This window comes from Pinus tabuliformis, chromosome X (genome assembly GCF_031772625.1).
Source record: "Pinus tabuliformis cultivar Carrire ecotype Pingquan chromosome X, CPIR1, whole genome shotgun sequence".
Taxonomy (NCBI): Eukaryota; Viridiplantae; Streptophyta; class Pinopsida; order Pinales; family Pinaceae; genus Pinus; species Pinus tabuliformis.
The window spans coordinates 137,870,115-137,892,211 of NC_142308.1; the positions used below are offsets into that span (position 1 = coordinate 137,870,115).

The 22,097-nt window shown below is 38.4% G+C and overlaps 1 protein-coding gene across 3 annotated transcripts in view; it reads left to right on the top strand.

Moving 5' to 3' along the window:
- The window catches only part of LOC149138846 (RNA polymerase II degradation factor), an 85,368-nt gene that overhangs the window by 45,956 nt on the left and 17,315 nt on the right, over positions 1-22,097 (top strand). For all 3 annotated transcript variants that reach the window (XM_089448529.1, XM_089448527.1, XM_089448528.1), the window contains exons 6-7: positions 16,819-16,998; positions 17,525-17,833. In XM_089448529.1, coding sequence (XP_089304655.1) covers positions 16,819-16,998; positions 17,525-17,833 — 489 coding nt within the window. The remainder of the gene's footprint in view (positions 1-16,818; positions 16,999-17,524; positions 17,834-22,097) is intronic.

The window sequence follows — 22,097 nt, forward strand, 5'->3', positions numbered from 1 at the left end:
TGCAATTTTCAGACTAGATCGAACCATCCAAGGAAGAAATGATGTGTGGTGAGATGCCTCCAAGTGATGCCAAGTGATTTCTATTTATATGTGGATTTGGTGGATGAATTTCCTCTTCCAGGCCGATTTGAACATCTTCTGTTGTCATGGTTCCTCATTAAAAATAATATTTTTCTAAGTGCAAATTAAATTCTTCTGAGGGCTAGTAGGGTCTCCAGAGGGTGAGAGGGGCTTACCCAAGGAGGTAATTTCCCCTTGATCTGCCAATTTTCAACACTTAATGTAAGGGGATATTCCCCACATCCTCAAGCATCAAATCAGTACAACAACTTGTGCATGGAGTGAAGAACATTGAGAGGTGCCTCTCCATTATCAAGTTGTTGACAACCACATAATTCATTATTATTGCACAACATGTTGCAAATCAATCTTTTGGATAAACCCATCTAACAATTCACATGACAATGTTGCATTTTTAACGTGTGTTAAAGCATCAAAGGATTGAAAAAACATTCCATCTCTAACAAAATGTACCAAGAAATTAATAAGTGTCGGGGGCCTACCTTTCCTATCTGTCCAACCATCAGACATCACTATGCACCAAGTGGCCTCTGATAACTTCTCTAGGTCATTCAGTCTAGTATTGATGTTGTTCTTTTCTGCTCGAATAATTGGCCTTTGCAAAATGGATTGGTTTTTTCATTGCTTAAATGGGTGTTCACTGTTGCTCTAGATAAGGCACCTTCCGAATACACTATTTGCTTCTTGCTTCTCCTTTCTTTTAGCCATTGTTTGGATGGAAGGTTTTGCTGTATGTCCAATTCTCGGAACAAAGAAAGGGGAGGTCCTCATGGAAGGTGAATTTGTGGAGTCCCTCTCACTATTTTGAGTCCTAGATATGCTTTGCTTGTGGTTCTTGACGATCTAGCCACTCCATTGGTACAAATTCAACTTTGGTAGCGATTGCCTTCTCATAAACAGCATTGTGGGTAATGTGCATAATGTCTTGGGGTTGATTTAGTTCAAATTCCAATCTCAAGTCCTTTGAGCCTAGCTGAGTGGTACCAGTATTATTGGAACTAGATTGGAGCTTGTGGAATTGGTTGGTCCAACCAGTTTGATCCACTTTGGATTTCATATGGAGAAAGCAGAATTTTAGATCCTACTCGAAATTAAGCAGACTTAACAGTTTTTAGGATTTCAGGATTGGGGGTATTGCACTGTTTCCATTGGATTTTTTCATGCACGAGGGTATGGAACTAGCATTTAATGAAGAGCACCAAGCCTCTATGTACTTTGATGTTAGTGGCATTGATTTGAACTCATCGATCATGACCCTAGTAAAAATGTACCCATCATTCATTTATTTCTTGAGTTTGCGTGTTAATCTTTTTCTATCTTATTTTAATGCTTAGAGGGGGTTATTGAGGACAATGATCCAAATATAGGCAAATTTTTTGATGATATGTGGGTATTTGTTGTAGCATGAATTTATTTGGGATGCTAGAGGCCATTTAAAGCCCATTTGTTGATGTATTTTTGGTTTAGAGATGGATTGCACTCAATGCTAGTTTGGTTATATGCATCTTTACGTGCTATATAAATGATAATTTTTGCATATTTGTGTATAAATGGTTTGGATTCATATGGATGCACATGAATATATATGTTTTTCTCCAATTTTTTTTGAATATTTTATGTAATTTTTGGTGGACTGTTTTTAGGACTGGATTTTTTTACTGGTTTTGGTCTGTTTCTCATCAGTTCCCATTTCGGTGGGTCTACTGGTTCGGTCAATGGTTCAGCTCTGTTAACATCGAGTGGTACTTCAACTGGCTAACCCTTCCAATTATGGCCTGCCCTCACAGTTTACAAGTGACTCCTTATTGGTTTGTGCCATCTGCAGGATGACCATGCTGCCAAGATGGGTCTAAAGCCTTCAGCATATTGGTAGGGCAATACTCAACTTCCAACTTAAATCTAGGGTGAAAGAAAACGTAAAATCTGAACAACAATTGCTGCTGGAAGAAAACACAGCTGGCTTGTAAAAAATGGACCTATAAATTGTTCAATGAGCAATGAAAAAGTATAATAAGAGGCAAACAGTAAGCGCTTTGAAAACCCTGCTTAAATTTAGAAAAAGACATTGCTTTGAGGGTGAAATTTGAAGAAGTACCTGGGATTTGAGAATATGAAAATCATAGGTAGATAGAAACTGATCCCTCCTCCAATGAAAGACATTTTGATGGTGGTGAGAACAATTGTTTGGCCCTCCTACGATGGATTTTTCAATGATGGTAAATGTCTTCTCTCAAATTCCCCAATAGCTGCAAAGACAAATGAGTGAAAAAAAAACAAATTTGACACTTAAGAGGATAAAAATTGATGTGGGTGATTTTTCCATTGTGGTGGGATTTTTTCCAGAAAATTGTGATTTGCTGATTTTTTTTTTTTTTTATGGTTTGGTTTTGTATTTTTTTCACTAAATTTGTTGTTTTATTATCAAAACCACAATTTTTTTGCGGACTATTGGGGTTTGGCATCGAAAAAATTCACAATGTTGTCGATTTTTTCATCTATGTTCCAAAGTATAAGATACCAAATATATGAAATTTGGTCATATATAATATATGTCAGGGTGAATATATCAAAGTGGCACTGATCGTGATACATATCTTAACCAAAATGCATAAACAAGTCTCTAAATGGCCTTGAGAGCCCAAAAAAGACACTAATCAAATGCCTACAATATACTGTCAAAATAACTATCTATTCAGATCAGCTAACAAACAGTGTGCCAAATTAGCTTCAAGCTTGTTCCAAATTAACTTACTTTGCCAGAGCTCTGAAATCTTCAAATGCTCAGAAATGATCAACGAGAAGATGCCCGCATTGTTGTTTATTCAACAATTTGGTACACAATGCTGAATAGCCAACTTAGACAATGTATCCCTGAAGCTGAATCACCTGTAGGAATGAGGTGGTTAATCACATTGCCCATACATGTCCTGTAGGCATTTTATTGTTTCTTACATGTAAGTGTTCATTTCCTATGTTTCAAATTTCAATCTTACAACGTTACAATCCGCGCAACCCACAAGATGTAGAAGGCCATGGTTGCAGTGTTTTACTCTTATAGTACTAAAATGTTGAAAACTAGGCATTTTATTGTTTTCTACATGCAAGAATTCCGTGCCTATGTTTTTGACTTACATCTCTATGATGCTGCAACCTACAATATGCTTTAGACCAAGGTTACAGTGTTTTATTTCATTTCTTGCTAAATGTTGAAAAACTGGTAAGTTTGTTAAATTGGAAAAAAGACCTAAATTTCAACTTTTGTCTTGTAGAGTCCTAGGAGTTTGAGACCATTACCAAACATCTGAAAAGTGGGTTAGATTTTTAAATTGAAATTAACATTTATTAACTTCAAGAATTCAATAATAAAAGTTAAAATCAAGAGAGATATTTTTCTTTATGCATTTTGGGTGTGGTGGGTTGGATTGATTTTAGATTGGACTGATTTGGACAAGAATCGGTATGAACTGGTCCCATTTTGCTTTTTTACTGGAGTGGGATTGGCTTTTGTTTAAATTGGAATCCACTGGTTTTGATTAACATTGCTAATCTTATCATAACTGGAATTGGAAATGAACCTACTTGAGACCCCAAAAATACAGACTACACAGGAACTGGGATATAACTGGTCAAAACATACATAAAATATTCAAATTTTGATATAAAGGTTGTGTGTTTGTGTGTGAACACCTTGGTTAGCTAGCTTGAGTGGTTGAGTTCATTGAGCTCTAGGTAGGACGTTTTGTGGTCGATCCCCCGGCTGGTTGCCTTGATTGCATGCACTGATGGGTTTACAATGGGTAATGTCCACGAAATGAGAGGAAGTGCATGGGTGTTTCCCTGTCAAGGTTTTATCAGAGAGAGATATATTTATTCATGTCAATGTAAATCGAAACCATTACACATAATACATAAAATTTTCTTTTGTATATAGCATGCAAGGGTGAATATAGTAAAATGGCATTGAGTGCAATACAAATCCAAGCCAAAATAAATAAACGTTGAGGCTCTTGATGGCCTCTAGATTCTATAATTAGTACTTTGACTAAGCTCCATGAAATATATGAATTAGTGCTTCAAATTGGTCATGTTACACACCCATTTTGGTCGAGTGCAAAAATTTATTTTTCGATAATAATAATAATGGTAGACCAGGAGGCCTTGATAAAATTTTGTGGTGTGGCAGCCAGAGAATTAAAAATTTGAATGTGGCAGATATTGATACTTGCTTGTCTTGATGCCACCACTGTATTGTCTGAACAGGTCTCAGAGCTTGGTATTGTTCAGAGCTTGGTATCTACCCAGCTAACCCTCTGGATTCTACATTCTGCATTCTTCCTCTTCACTTCTTAGGGGAAGACCCCTATAATACTGCTTGTGGAGTATTGGTACCAGGAAGCAGGAGAGTTTGTGGCTGCTAAAATTGCTCAGTTTACAGAGATATTGTGGAGCAGCAATGATTGAAATTGATGTGCTTTGAGAAGTTGTTAAGCATGATAGAAATGGCACAAGGTGTGTTCAGATGTGGAACTGGTTTGATTATCAGCATTGTTTTTGAGAAGCTTGGACCGAGTTTATATGATTTTCTAAGGAGAAACAATTATAACTTATCTTCCAGTGATATTATTCGGGAGCTTGGCAAACAATTTTGAGAGTGTGGCATATATGCATCACTTGCATTTCTTTCACTCAGATTTGAAGCCTGAAAAAGATGGAACATGTTAAATGAGATCTCGCCAAAATTAACTGCAATAAATCTTATTGATTTTGTAAGTGCTACATTTGAGGACCATAATCATAGTTGTATAATTTCTGCAAGGCATTATAAATGGATGCATACTTGTGATCTTTATGTGGAGGTAAAACTTGAGAACTACAAGGAACTAAAAAGCGCTTTGACAAGGAAACAAATCCAAAATGGAATCAAGTATTTGCATTTTCCAAAGAGAGAACCTGAGCATCATTTTTGGATGTTGTGATTAAGGATAAGGATTTTTTCAGGGATGACTTAATAGTCCATGTGATGTTCGATATTTATGAGATCTGCACAAGAATGCCTCCTAATAGTCCATTGAGAACTCAATGGTATACTTTGGAGGGCGATGATCAAAGAAAAATGAGTAATGGGGAAGACTATAATTCCTTTGCATTAGTAGCGAGGTGTTTGGATCATAACCCTGTTCCCACCGAGCGGTACAACCTTGGAAAGCATTTTGTGGTCGATGGAGAGGAGAATGAAACTAAGTTTGCAAGAAGGATTCTTCTAAGAATTTGTCTTGATGGTGGGTATCTTGTCCTTGACAAATCTAACATATTATAACAACAATCTAATGCCCACAACCAATAAGAAATCAAAAGGCTATAGGTCCCATGACAAGAGAATATCCTTTTAAAGACCAATTAGGATGTCTTGGATCAATGGAATAACAACGAAATGCAGTCATTGAAAATGCTAAAGGAAGGTAAGGTAAATGCCATGAGGATAGACCGTAATACAAGTAACTAGAGACGAACTTGCCCTACAAACCCTCATCTTGTAACAACATATAAATTAGAGGAGAGTGTTGGAAACAAGTCTTGGCTGAAGTTATAGAACAATTCTACACAAGGTCAACACATGAATATGGAGTAGATCAATATATATATATATATATATATATTTGGATGCTTATCAAAATTTTGGATTTCGAGTGACCTATATTGAAAGATCTAGGGCTGAACTTCACACAAATGATGAAAGTCAATACGAGATAAATTGATCAATTGGAGTTGACTTGTGTTGAATACTGATATTAGAGCCGATCATTTTTTCGATGGTCTTTATTTCAAAACGATGCCACCTTTACATGTGCTAGTTGGAGTTTGCAAGAAATAAGTCTATTATTTAAAGGGCAAGCCTTTGGTTTGAATCCCCACATGTTCAGCATTGGAAGGTGTTTTGGAGGATTGCATGCTTTATCTTGCAACCTACATGTCCATATTTGAGAGGTTTCACTTGCATGTTTGGAAGTTGATGGTATGGTTTTGAGACCCATAGAACGACCCACTAATGCTAAAGATGGAATGGAGTTGTCCACTTTGGATGCTCATGTGTCAACTTTGGAAGACACTTGGCAGTTCGAAATACACCTGTGTGGATCGAGACCACGCTTGGAAGGATCATCAAGTTTGTGTTTTGAAGAGCTAGCAAGTTCAAGGGCCTTTGGAGGTTGGACGCTGCACCAAAACCCCCCTCTACCGCTCATATATGTTGATGGACCACTTTTGTGGGCTTATGCCCCTTAATTTTTGTACACATGGCATAAATGCCTCTGGATTGTATTATTGAAAATTATTTAATTGTTTAAGAGGGGATTTTAACTTAGAAATTAATATATTTTTGTAAGGGAAGTTGAGCAACTTCTCTATAATTAGAGGTGCACTTCCTCTTAGTTTCTCATGGTTGGATTTAGGGAAGAAATCCCTAGTCAAGTTTGAATTTTTTGTAATTTTTCTCTTTTATAACTTGGTTATGAATGGATGTTGAGTGACTTTCTTGGGGACTTTGCTGATGCGTGTCTTTGATCTCTTTTCATGGATGGTTATGGTGAAGCTTCGATGAATGCATGATAAATCTAGTAGGTTAACTCTTTTTATCTTGGTTTTATGTTTTATTGGATCCTTGAATCATGTATCAAGCATGTTAGCATGGTACTCATTTCATGATCCTTGTTAAAGTAACCATTCTTCCAAGTCTTTGGGGATGTAGCATGTTAGCTTCTCCATTAATCTGTTTCTAGAAATTGAGAACCTCGATTCAAACCCTAGGATAAGTAGGTTAACTTAACCTAGTCCTTTCGAATATTGTATCTAATACATTCTCCTCAAGTTTGTTGTTCCTTGACCCTATATGCTCCAAAAAATAAATTGACAAGCTAAGGCATTGATATTCTATCCTCCCATCATGTTATCCTTTGCAAAAATCCTTCAAATTAGTTTGTTAGGGTTTTAATCTCCTTGTATTTCGTAGTTATGTGTATTTGGGTTTCTTTCCTTTTGAACTTAAACCTTGAAATTACATTGAAGAACCCTAGCAACCTTATCTTACACCTTAAGCTTTGATTGCCCAAATCCTTTGATTGGTGGTATTTGAATTTTGAAGTAGAAGACTTAGGGGGCTTTTGAATTGGTTTTATTGAGCCACTAGATCCCTAAGATATACTAAGGTGAATTCCCCTCGAGTTGAAGGAGCGTTGGTGAGAAGCAAGAGGAAGGTTGGTGAGGTGACAGTGGCCCCTCGTCAAGGACAATGGGTCTTGCACTTTAGCTTTTGGACTTTGTCTCAAGAAGTGTGAGATTTTGTTGTAATAGGCCAAAAGGTCAAGAATTGTAATCAACTCTCCAAGTCAACACTGATTCAAGAAGAGGTGACCTTTATACGCTGATCCATCCTGCTACTAAATACTGTGGGCCACTTTAACAAGGTATTGATCCATGAGGTGGACTCCTCAATGATCCTACCCAACTATAGCGCTCTGGGCTACAATACAAAGTCACCCCACCTCACCCCTGAAGGTATATCGACGAATACAACGAAGTTTTTCTCCAACCTAGAGGAAAGCCTGTCGATCTCTGTTTAAGTTGTCTGCTTGTCCTCCTTGTCCTTCTTCCGGAGAGGACACTGGGTACTGTAGTGACCGAGCTCACTGGACCTGAAGCACTTGACTTTTGACATGTCCTTCTTCTTTCTCTGCTCCCTCTACCCCTAACTGGGATCTTTAGATGTGAGGGTCACATTCTCCTCCTCCTTCACCATCTTCGATCCCTTGCTACTGCTGATGATGGAGCTCTTTCACAGAGCTCGTCTCAACTCCTCTTGCTGCAAATTATCCCACATTCTATCCCAGTCTGGTAGCCTATCTCTGCCCAATATACTTTGGACAAAGACTTGCCAATCCTCTGAGATGTTATTGAGTGCCAATCGCACTAGCTCCTTGGGCTGAGGCATTGCCCCAATAGTTGATAGATGGTCCCGGACCTCTTGAATCCTGGTAAAGAAGGGGTCTATGCCTTCCCCTTTCTGCATCTGGATGAGTCTCTGCTTCTCCTCTAGGTATATCTTCCGTTGCTCGGAAGTACCCTGGTGCAACGTGGATAGAGCATCCCACGTATTTTTGGTAGTATCTTTGCCAGCTATATGTGGGACAACATGATCCCTGACTCTATCTCGGATTAACCGCTTCTCCCACGCCATCTCTTTCTTGTATTCTTTTTGCTGACTTGCATCCTGAGGAATTGCCACTACTGCATCAATGTGGGCTTTAAGGCCATATTCATCTAGAAGGAAGGATATCCTAGCCTTCCTGTTAATTTTAGGCATGTTCTATGTTGAGGGAAAATTTACTTCAATTTTCGATATTAGCTCAATATCAATTCCAGATTAGCAATAAAAAATTGCATGATAGTAAAATGCAGATAGAACATAAACATAAATCACAGAAAACAAGCCAAGACAAGAGGACATAAGATGTGGCGCCAACCAGGGACAAACCTCAATGTGGGGAAACCCTTGATCAATTCTTCTTATGTTCTTCAGCAGTTCAACAAAGAGAGAGAGATAATACATATACATCAGAACTCAACATTTTGACTTGTCAAAATAAGAGCAGAGATCTTCTCCAAGAAGATGACACATGAGGTAGTAGATTTGAACACAGCTGATTCCATCACTGTGCTGCACTCATCATACTGCATCTATCACCATGTTGCATCTAGCTAGCTGTCTAATCCTAAATGAACCCATGATTACATCTCTGTCCATCTCATATTGGAACATCACCATACAACCCTCTAATAGTTTGAGATCTCAATAGTATTATGCACAACAACTCCATACATAATGCTAATGATATGAGTCCTTAAATATCCATACGAGATTGATTGAGATGTTATGGCTTGCGGCCTAACACACAGTGTTCAGGCAACATATTCATTTTGCTTGTCCCTTCACACAGTGACCCAGTCGGCCTACAAACAACAACGCCATAGCTCCTCCTCATTGGATACTTATGCATAGCATATCATACCAAAACATAACCATGCTGTCACCTACAACAACAACGGCTAGGTGACTGTGCAAGACTTCTTTCTAGACAACAACCTTATGACCATCCTTCTGAAGCAGTTGATCATCTTCTAGCTATGAAACAATGTGGAAGGGCTACCTAAAACAATCCTCCTCAACTGTGTATTGAGGCCTTTAATCACTGTGTATTAAAGACACCTTATTACAACGAATAAGGGATTCTTTGAATCACCCTTCTCTGCATATAAAGGTCACCTCTTCTTAACAACGTTTAGGCCTTATGGTTGTGCCTTGATCTTGTTGAGAACAACAAATAGGGCCTCTCCCTTTAGCCCTGCGTTTAGATGTTTGAGGGCTTCCTTATGACAACGTAATTCATCTCTCTTTTGCCTGCGACTAGATCTCCTCACTGTTCTCCCAACATATAGAATCCTTCTCCTAGAGTCTCCATTATGACAGTATGTTTGGACCTTTGAAGATTGCGAATTAGGAGCTGCATAGACACCAGATCATGGCTCTCTTCTTACTATGTTTGAGGGTCTCTTGAGACAACAAATTAGGGTCCCTTCATGACCTGCAACTAGGGCATTAGGGATAGCGTATGAGGGCTTTTATCTTCAACTATGTTAAGGCCTATTTTATTGCGGCTAGGGCTCCCTTTAGGACTCCTTAGATTCTGTTGAAGCTCCCTTAAACCAGAGATCCTTTTCTTGGCTGCGTTGATGGCTTATACTTCACTGCCCTTCTTGATTACGAGTAGGGCACGTCCAAGACTCCTTTAGGGCTGCGTAGAAGACATCTCCTCTTAGGGCAGCGCATCATCCTAAGATCTCTCCTCCCACCAAAACCCAAAGACAAGTGGAGAGGGAGAGATCACAAGAGCTGTGTACCAAATGACTTGCAAGCCACCTCTTTTTATAGCAAAATGTTGAGGATAGATGGGGGTAATTTGGTTGTTGGCCGACCTTGATGAGTAGACCCATAACACAAATAAAGTCATATCTCGATGAATACATATCGGAATCAGATGATCTTTAGATCAATCCTACACCTCTTGGTGAGGGGAATCCACGAAAAATATCAATTGCCATAAATAAGATGACCCACATGGAGTTTGGCCATAGTTGCCAATTTTAACACTTCTAGATGACATTGTTGGAAGCTCCATCCAACCCATCCTGATCACGAAACCTTGCAGTGGCCATCTTAAAGAACTGTCGAAAAATCCCTCTTTCCTTCTGCTTGGCTGCTATTGTGCTACTCGTACTCCCTTCTGGAGTGAGAAGATCTGCTCGCAACTACTGCCAATCTGCAAGGATAAATCAAATTTCTTGAGACTAGAAGTGCCCTGAGAGAAATGTTCGCTTTGTTGTGTGTGCTTTTCTCTTGCACCCAATGCGTATTTTGCTTCTGCAACTTGCAGCAAAACCCTTTGCGTCTAACCAGGAATCTTCTCAGCGAAAATCTGAGCTGCAGCTGCTCCCTTTGACTGCTGGAATCACTTACCGAGGCAATTTAACTTTTGTGCAACCTTGCAACTAAAAATTGTATTTTCTACCTAGCGATTCGGCTTGCTTGTTTGAGCATTGCGCTGCCTCTAGGAATTCCCTTCTTCTTGCTTCCTCTCTGATCAAATGCACTCTTATACCATGTGAAAATTCCAAATTGGAATCCTATTGCAGCAACTGGTATTATTTCTCCTAATTGTTAATTAATTTAACAATTTATCTGCTATGACAAATATCGAAATAAACACATTGCAACCTTCACAAATAAAATACTGCGAAGAAATAATGTGCTGGAAACTGAGAAATGCTAGCGCACATAAAATTAACACAATTATGTTTAGACAAAAGTTCTCGGAAAAACCCAACTTGGGAAAACCAGTGCAACAGTTGCGGGTTTTATTATTATGTAGCAGTGAGAAATCCAGAGTTCAACCAAATGCTGAAATTTGGAAATCCTATAGAGAAAAATACTAGCAAAATTGTAGTGAGGAATTTTCTCACCGCACAGGCAATCTCGGCACAACTTGCCTTCAGAAACTCAGTCCTATCATCTATGACCCTCTGCGCTGCTCTACACAATCAAGCCTCTAACTGGTCTTTGATGAAGTTGTTCTGCCCTCTGCTGGCTGAGAAAATGCTTCTCCGACAGTCTGGGACTCCATCTAGGCCCTGGAATTAAAGACATCTTTCCCTCCCAGCAAATCAAACTTGCCTCTAGAAGTTGTTGCGTTGACCTCGTGTCAGCTTCTCTGTGGATCTTTTGCTACTCTGCAAATGCACTCACTGGATCTGGAATACTTCCTCCAGCCTCACTGTCTCTGCCTCTCACACTGCTTCGATCTCTAGCTCTCTCCGACAATTGATTGCCGCTACTCTGGAAATCATCTGCCAAGAAATCGAATTGCTCAAGTGCCTTGTCCATTGCCACATCGACCTCCTCTTATAATCCACTATTGGGGCACCAACGACCAAGATTAAAACATAATCTATGGCTAGGATCATCTCTGGATCGTTCTGTGTGAGTTTCCAGATGATTCTCGCCTTGACTTAATTAATACTTATTAATTAACCATATTCCCTAAGTTAGGAAATATTTAAGAACTTGTTAATAATCTAATTAAGTCATTTCTAGGCAGAATTTACAAAAACGATTTCTGAGTTTTGGAGATGTCTTGTATTCTAGCCTCTCTACCAAATTTTGTGGCTAGAACACATCCGATGCTACAAAAACTAACAGATAATAACCCAAATATCCATCTCAATATAAATTTCTTCAATTTTCAGTGTTAAAGTGCTGACTACTAGATTTTGGCTGAGCTACAATTTTTTTGAAATTAATCTGCCTTTAGAGTTGGTAAATGTATAGAGGTATTTGAAAAGTTTTATTCTACACAACTTGAACATCAGAAACTTACGTGGATATATTCTTTGGGAATGTGTGATACTGTCGGTTGGTTTGAATTGAAGCCACTAACAGAAATGATAGTTGCAACTTATCAAGCATCCATGTCGCTATTGTTTAATAACTCTGCAAAGTGGAGTTATTTAGACATCAAATTTCAATTGTATTTGCCAGATGCAGGTCTCGTTGCAGTCTTAAATACACTTGCCCTCAACAAAAGAACAATTACTGCAGCTGACTATTTTGAATTCAACTACAAATTTAGATCCAGAAAAAGGAGGATTCAAATTCCACTAACAAAGGTTGTTGAAGAGAAAAAAGTCACTAAGCATGTTGAGAACAAGCGATGCCATGTACTTGATGCCTACATAGTTTGTGTCATGAAGAATAATGCATTGAGCAATTGCACAACAGATGCAAGCCACACATTAACTCAATACATAAGTGGATTGAGGATTTGGTTTCAATGGATTTCATTGAATGGGACCATATAACTGCCCTCAGGGCCGACCTCATGATCCATGCACATTTTAATAAATTTTGTGCTTAAACACATTTGGACCCACATGTGGAATTTTATTATTCAGTTGGGACACCTTGACCATCACTTTGGGGCTTCATCTTTGAGAGGGCATATTTTCTCAACCAAGAGGACCCATGTGCCGTACAACCTATTGTTGGAAATGGCATGACGAGTACAATCAAATAATGATGGTCTTTCTTGCAAATTCCCATTCATTTACCTCATCAAATGTGGGGCATCTTGATCATTGAGCAGCGGCTTCTAAACTTTTGTGCTTCTTTCTCTTTCGAGGCTTCTTGCCCATTGGAACTTCCAGTTAGTGCAATCCATTGACGTATATTAGAGGTGTTCTTGATAAGTCATTCATGACATGACTTTCCCTCTTTACTTCTCTACTTCCAAAGAAGATGCACTCTTTATGCTGATCACCAATGGCAATGGCTTCCTTTGACATCAGTGACAACACTATTCAACAGTAGTCTTCCAAAATAAGGGGGGGAATTCATATTAGGGACCTTAGGGATAAGGTAATGCGCAATAATGGAGAGGAAATCACCATGTCATAGCCCAGTCAGTGCCCAATTATTGCCACATGTCATCCTAGGTGCCAATCCCCGCTAAAAGTAGATAATAATCCTGTTGGGTTTATGTTATATTCTTTACACAACTATCCCAACCACAATTTTTGGGTGGTTTTTTGGGACCATTTTTGGTGGTTTTCAACACGGTTTTCACTTTTAGTGGTTTTGTGGTCCATGGTGGTTCCGCCCTTGGTTTTGTAATGCCGGTTAAGGAACTAGGGTTGTATTATAGTTTAGGTTAAATGGATTGGTGGATTATGGATGCTGCGGGATATACATATTGTATTGTAGCATTGTAAAGAGAACATATACTGGAAATTTTTCTGTTTTCTCGGTTTGGGTTTCCATTGTAAAATATGTGTGTTAATGTGTGTGTCATTGCATAATTTCTATTTATTAAGAACCTCTTTGCAACAATTAACTGTACAGGGTTAAAATCTACAGATCCCAATTGGTAGGGAATGTTTAGTATTGAATGAAAAGTGGTCATATGTGCCCCTAATGATGTATGGAAGAGGGTCAAATGATGGCCTAAGTGAGGTCGTGACGAACACCTGTGTGCAATGAACCCCAACAGAGAATGTCTACATGTCTCAATCAGATCATCATAACATTTACCTTGGGGAGTGTATTCAAACATTTTATAACTTCAAGTTTCAACCTAGCCCATTGTGTCATGGATGAATCGAGGGCTCCTTAGATCTAGGCTGTTTTGATCAACAATAGAACTGGGGTATGTAGTCTTCTCCAAATGTGGGAACACTCCCATTATTGCTTGATTTATGACCTGTTTTTATTTCACTGTCTTTTAGGTAAGGTGTTCATCAATATCACAATGGAACCTGGTTTGTGGATCTGGAGGTCCATTTTGTCATCTTCTGTTTGATGATAGGACAGTCTGTAGGATCTGCCAACAAATCGATTTGTGATGTGTGCTCCACTTGTCACTTCCCTGCTGCATTCCGTAGCTGATTTGGTGCTGTAAAACTTGCAAAAACTTCTGCTCTTGAAGATAATCAAATTTGTAATAAACTCTGCTCTAAATGTGTCTTATTTGAATTTTTAGTGCTGGAGCAGGATGGAATAGTGCCTGGTTGATTGCTGGCTGCTTCATTCTGGTGGAAATCTGAGCTGGTGTATTCATGACCACCATGAGATATTTGAAGACCTAATCCATTTCTGACTGCCCTATCTATTCTTGACATTTTGGTAGATGTTTCTGGATATCATGGAGAGTTCCATAAATAAGAAGTGGCTTGCTGAAGATTTCCTTTGGCTGAAGCTGTTTTCAGCCATCCTAAAGAATGTCTACATGTCTCAATCAGATCATCATAACATTTACCTTGGGGAGTGTATTCAAACATTTTATAACTTCAAGTTTCAACCTAGCCCATTGTGTCATGGATGAATCGAGGGCTCCTTAGATCTAGGCTGTTTTGATCAACAATAGAACTGGGGTATGTAGTCTTCTCCAAATGTGGGAACACTCCCATTATTGCTTGATTTATGACCTGTTTTTATTTCACTGTCTTTTAGGTAAGGTGTTCATCAATATCACAATGGAACCTGGTTTGTGGATCTGGAGGTCCATTTTGTCATCTTCTGTTTGATGATAGGACAGTCTGTAGGATCTGCCAACAAATCGATTTGTGATGTGTGCTCCACTTGTCACTTCCCTGCTGCATTCCGTAGCTGATTTGGTGCTGTAAAACTTGCAAAAACTTCTGCTCTTGAAGAGAATCAAATTTGTAATAAACTCTGCTCTAAATGTGTCTTATTTGAATTTTTAGTGCTGGAGCAGGATGGAATAGTGCCTGGTTGATTGCTGGCTGCTTCATTCTGGTGGAAATCTGAGCTGGTGTATTCATGACCACCATGAGATATTTGAAGACCTAATCCATTTCTGACTGCCCTATCTATTCTTGCCATTTTGGTAGATGTTTCTGGATATCATGGAGAGTTCCATAAATAAGAAGTGGCTTGCTGAAGATTTCCTTTGGCTGAAGCTGTTTTCAGCCATCCTAAAGTCTGCTCTGGAATATGTTATTTGATAGACTCTAGTAATCTCGGTGTACCCTGATAGACAAATTTGCAGAAGGCATGGTCACCTGCTTCCAATCTGCAGGGTTTTCAATGTCACAGAAACAAATAGGACAAGCATTCTCATTTTCATCCGTTTCTTTTATCATATAATTGTGAATCCCTAGTCAGCATGCAACATCAGCACACTGCAAAACTAATTCACTTCCAGCTGAAAGTCACCATGAGCACAAGGCTGGTGCTGTTGGATTTTTTTTTTTTCAAACACTCAAAAATGCAAGTGCATTTTGAGAGCTAACATGATCAATAGTTGCAAATCCAACATGCCATTGATCAGATATTGATTATAATCAACAGTCGTTTGTTGAATGTGCAGTTAATAAAATGTTGACTGAATTTTGATATCCATTATTTACTGGCACATGTTTAAAAAAATCAATACCCATTCTTTATTTGGATGCAGTAAAGTTGGAAAGATTGGTCCAATTTTAATTGGGGAATTGATTTGATAATTAGATGTTGACAAATACATGAAAGCAAAATTGTTGGAATTACAATATTTTTGACACATACAACTAAACAAGAGGATTTAAAAGATTCCTTCTACCACGTGTTGAGTTTTCATTTGGGTAGGCATCATAAACATCGCATAATCACTTCATAAGAACATATACAGGCTCCATCATGGTCCTATTCTTTTGAACCCTTCTTAATGCTGCTGATCCAAGCTGATCTAAGTTGGGGGAAACTCCTCATAAGATTATTCTTTTCACTCCTTTTGGATCTCCAGAGTATCTTTATTGAGGACCTATAGGAAACAGTTGATGGAGATGTCATCTTTGGAGCCAGTCATTGCAATTGATGGATCCATTATTGTTTTGTATCTTTCGGACATATTATGATTTTCACACCGCTGGCTGATGAACTAGTTTATCAAGTGTCAACAAATATGACAGATTCATTCTTGAATAGGTTGGGATGTTGGGGTAAGGTTCTTTTTATGGAGGTGATCTAAGTTGAGGGAAACTCGTTACAACCTAACTATTCTTTTTGCTGCTTCTGCATCTCCCGAGTACCTTGACTGAGGACCTATATAGGAAGCAGTTGATGGGGATGGCATCTTGGGAACCACTGTCATTGCCATTGACAAATCCGGTTATTATTTTGAATCTTTCTGACATATTTTGATTTTTACACTGCTGGCTGATGATCTAGTTTATGTAGTTTCAACATATGACAAATTCATTCTTGAATGCATATGCTCTCATCTATATTGGGATCTTGTCTTGACTCTTGAATTTGGGATGTTGTCACTTAATGAAAGTTATTAATTGGGTACTAGTATTAAATGTTGTTTTATGTTTAAAGAATTAAATTTTTTACTTCTATTTTCTTTTGTCACACACACATACATATGATGCATCATGCACATGCAACCTGACAATGGCAGTTTTAAAAGATTGCATCCCGGTACATCCCACAGCTGCCCTTGGGAACACAGGCATCCTTGAATCATTCTGATTAGTGTTAGAAATTATTTAAATCCTTGTTGCTTTACTTCTGCATGTATGAATCTTATGAGAATTTCTCTGTTGTTTTTGTTTGTATTTTCAATTTTACAGCGTAGGACAGCTCAGGAAATGCTCTTATACAAGGATGAACAGTTACGTGAAGCACAGGCCTGGGCAGCACGAATACAGGAACTAGATGCTATGCGTTTAAGCAGCAGTCATACATTACAAGTAGAGCTAAGAGACCGTACTGATCAGTTCAATCAATTGTGGCTAGGTTGCCAAAGACAGGTTGGTTTAGAAAACAACTTGCAATATATATATATATATTTTTTCTTTTTTTAATATCTGTAGTACATTGTCATTATCTTATCTGTAATATATTTTCAGCAGAAAATAATGATCACGAGTACGAAAGTAGGAAGCAAGACCATTTTTGAAGTACCTGTTATTCCTTAGAATCAACATAGTTCTGCAATAATGCATTTTCTTTCTTTTCTATGGAAAATGTCGTCGGAAAACCCTGCAGGAACTTCTTCAAGTTCTATGAACGCTACCCAGGATAAATGCCACTTGGGTACAAGATATACTCCTAACCAAAGGGGATTCTAGCAGATTTGAACCCACGACCTTTCAGTCTCTGCCTTGAAACTGATTGCTTCAAACAGATTGAGCAAAGCCATCGGGATATATAATGCAGAGTCTAATCACCATACATTTTATTTAATATATAGGGTTCCGAGAGGGTGGTATGGATAAGAGACTTTCAAGTTTGCTGCTAACTTATTTTTCTGATTGGTTTTTGCTATGTGCTTAGCTGGCAGATGCAGAAAGATACTATTTACAAACTATTCAGCATTTGCAACTTCAGCTGGCTGAGGCAAGAGAACAGAGTCAAGTTTGCAAGGAAAACACTGCTCATAATCAGATTGATGCCAAAGAAAAGAAACATTCATATTCAGAAAACAAAGGAGGTAGCCAGTATGACGTCAATGGAGATATGGCTTCAAAGGTTAGTAAAAATGGGAGTTCCATGGTAATGAACCAAGCTAAGGCGGGAATGATACCAAATGGCAGTGTAGATGGTGCTGTGCCTCTTGTTCTGCTTCGTGATATGCCTGCAAAGGTAAGGTTCAGTAAGTCAAAAAGCTAATTTTTAATTTTTTCTTTATGTTATAATACCTGATCTGTTTAGCTGAAAGGTGAAGGTTCGAGTTAAAGATCAGTAGTCTGAATCTTCTCTTTAAAATCTGCTGTGATTCTTATGGGAGTCATGTATCTTCTGCTCCAAGTAATCTGAACTTTGTAGTCAAAACTGCTCAGCATGATCTGATGCAATGAGTCTCTGTTTTGAGATGCAAGCATCCTGATTATCATCCTAAATGCTTTTCATGAATAAAGTTTATTATTTAAATAACAGATAATATTGTTTTAGCCATTAAGGGATAGTTCAATTGGTTGAGTCCCCGTCATTAAAGCACCTTTGCTATTGAGAGGTTGTGGGTTCAATTATTGTTAATTTTCCTTGAAACTCTGCAACTATTTGGATGAATTACTGAAAACAAGGCAACTGAAAACTGAAACCAAATTTACTTTCGCCAAGATACAAAGTTTCTTAATAATCTATAAGCAGCGGAAAAACACCAGAGATGAAAACACATGCACACAAAATTGACACGCCTGTTTTACCCAGGAAACCCAAAAGGAAAAACCTGCTTTCTTTGTTGTGGTATTTTATTGATTGTTCTTGAGCAATTGGATTTATTACAGAGCAATTCGTCCCAGAGAAAGCAGTAGGCTTCTCCTTACTAATCTCAACTTCTACAGTTGATTTCGACCTTGCACACAACTGTTCCCCTGCGGAATAGCCTTGACCTGCTTTTCAAATCTTGATCCCCTTGCTCCTATTTCCTTGCGCACAAGGGCTCCTATTTCCTTGCGTACTTCTGGCCCTATTTCCTAGCACACAAGTGGCCCTATTTCCTAGTGCACAAGAGTTCGTAAATCTATGCGCACTTGTTCCTCTCAAGAATGATCGATCTTGTGCCTTCGTCCTTTCTCTTTATAGATAGAATTCGAACATGCAAGGAGGCCTAGTTTGATTAGCAGTTCACTCGAGTTTCCTTCAGTTGTGATTGCGAGTTAACTGAGAACTCAACTCTTTCTCTCTCCAATAAACACTAAAGTCTGAACACGCTCTAACTGAACTTGTCACTGCCACCTCGTCCTGTAGTATAACTGAAGAACACTCCACATAACTGAAGCTCCAACACTATGCATGCAAACTTGATAACCATTCCAGTAAATTGGAAATCAACTCATCGTAAGTGAAGTCTTATCTCGTGAACTCGTATGCATGCTAGAGAAAGACAAATTCATGGTCTTCATTAGCTAAGGCACAAGTCAGAATACCTTCCATCACTACATTTTCAACAATTCTCTCAACACCCTTGGGTTCAAGCTCCATGGTCAACATCAAGAGGAAATATTGTTGTTGGTGGGGGGGGGGGGGGGGGGTGTTTGTATAGAGGAGTGAGAGATTTTATTAAATGCCCACGTAACCAAAATGGTCTATGGAATGGGATGTTACATTAGTAATAGGCTATACCTTGTCATCAAGGGAAAAACACGAAGTGCTGCCAAGATACAGCTAAGGTATGATCGAAGAGGAGGGGCTATCCTAAGTATGTTGCTAAATAGAGTTATTATGTGGCTGATCCTTGGGGTGTGTCATTTGCTTTGGCCGTTTCCCTCGACATTTTACTCTTAGGTGCATCATTCTTGAGTCTTTACACGTGGTGTCTTAAGTTGCCTTCCTTGAAATGCTGCTGTCCAACTGATTCCCTCTAGTCTTGAGCTTTGTTTTATGTGTTTGTATGCTTAACCTTGGAGTTGAAAACCCTGTTTGATCTCTGCCTTCTTTGAATCACAAAGTTGGCAGATCCTCTTTTCCCATTCTACATTAGGAAATGGTTTCCTTCCACCTTGCCATATCACAACATAACCCATTAGGAACTTGGCGTAGTGGATCTAGCTCGTGTTTTTCTTTCCAAGGGAAATTCAGTTTCAGAACTCAAGTAGTTTTGGATCTGTATTTTGCCTATGGGATTGAACTGATCAATGTAATACTGCTGTTGTATTTGCTTATTGTGAAACTCCGGGGAGCTCTTTTTTGCTATTTCGATCAGTGATGCGGTGCCCTCTTTGTACGAAAGGTGTTTGGGCACAAATCTCAGTCTTTATAGGCCTTTCCTTGATAGGAGGTCCTCATGAGTATCATTTCTTATTTCTTCATTGCCTTGTTGGATTGGAGCAACAAGTGAGAATAGGGATCTTAGATTCTCTAGAATGTAATTGAGGCCTTATGACTGTTAAATTTTGCAGATTTAAAATTTAATTTCTGGGATCATAAACCATAGAAGATAGTCAATGAACAACAAGACACAAGATTTGCTCCAAGACCAAGGAACAACCCCCCTTATGGGGGAAGACCCTTTTTTAAAAATGCTCTTCTATTAGATCATCTTCAAATGTTCAACAAAGATACATAATCAGAGTACAAACCCCTTTTACAATTAACAATAGTAGCGACCCTTTTTAATATGATAGCTTCAGAATACCACCACAAGCCTCCAAAGGCTTCCAAAACAAGAGTAGTAGACACAAGTGTGTGAACAAACAACACAAGTACGAGAGCTAAATACTGAGAGAAATATTCTCCAAATGCAAGATCAGAATGCCTACTGAAGCGAGGGCAATATACCAGCAATCAAACTCTGGTGCAAAAGCAATATCAAGAGTAGAATATCTCTGGAGCGAGATCAATACAAGATCTAAATAGTTCTAGTGTGAGAGCAATACCGACTGCAATAATACTTCCCTGGAGCAAGAGCATTAACAACAACAAATAACAAAAGCAGAAACCACTGGTGCGAGAGCTGAATGAGAGTTCGGAGATCTGTCAATAGATCTGCCAAACGATAGATATCCCAGACAATAGATTTACCAATGATGATAAGGGATCTGCAAATTTGCAGTAGATCTGCTACTGATAATAAGAGATCTGCAAATTTGCAATAGATCTGCTACTGATAATAAGAGATCGGCTATTGATAATAAGAGATATAATAAGAGATTTGCCAATTATGATAAGAGATTTGCAAATATGCAATAAATCTGCTAGTGATAATAAGAGAGATAAATTACTAATGCGAGGGCTTGATCATCGATGCAAGAGGTAGATCACTAAAGCGAGAGAGAGAGAGAACTCGATGTGTTGCAGACTATGAAACCGGATTCGTCCTATAGGCCCCACGAATCCCGAATCCATCGTGTCCGACACGATTCTCTCGAGATTTGTGTCCAAAAACCATGACACGTCGTGTCCTATTTTGACACGTCGAATCCGATTGCGTGTCACGATTTTGGCAACGTGTCTTGTTTTCCAGGACTCGTTAGGTGGCAAAAGTGACCTGCGCGGGTATGAAAAGGCCGCATTTGGTCATTATAGCCACACATATTTTCATTTGGCAAGCGTTTTGGCAGCTTAATGATCTAGACCCTAATATTGATATGCTATTCATGGTAATGTTAAATTCTTCAAGTAAAAGTGACATTTTCCTTGATCTTCATTTTCATCCTTCTACTTAAATTTTTAACATTACCATGAAATGACTCAGGATGTTTGAGAGTGGTTCCGGCCTCATTGGATTTCATATGGAGAAAGTAGAATTTTAGATTTCATTCAAAATCCAGTAGACTTATCAGTTTTTCAGGATTTTAGGATTGGGGGATTACAATGTTTCCATTGAATTTTGTCATGTATTAGGGTATGGAACTTGTATAATCAAGAGCACCAATCCCTCTATGTACCTTGATGTTAGTGACATTGGTTGTCAAACTCTTGTATCATGACCCTCCTAAAAATGTACGCATCACTCAAACAAAATCTTGACTTGACATGTTATGCTTGTTCTATCTTATGTTAATGCTTAAAGGGTGATATTAATGACAAAGATCCCTATACAGATACAGAGGTAATGACAAAGATATCTCTAGATATTAATGCTTAGAGGGTGATATTAATGACAAAGATCCTGATTTTCCAACAAGACTAAAAAATTAGACATTTCTCGTGGTGGCAAGAGGGCCAAGCATAAGAAATAGATAATAGATTGACATGTATTTGAATTTTGTATGTACTATGCATGCTAATAGCTATAGATGAAGATCTATATTTGAAATCAATAAATTTGTATCATTAATTAAAATTTGTGTAAGAAATATCTAAATTTTAATATATATATATATATATATTTTAATAAAATAATATATAACGAATCCTACGTGTCCTGTTCCGGGGGGTCAATGTGTCCGAATCCAACACCATG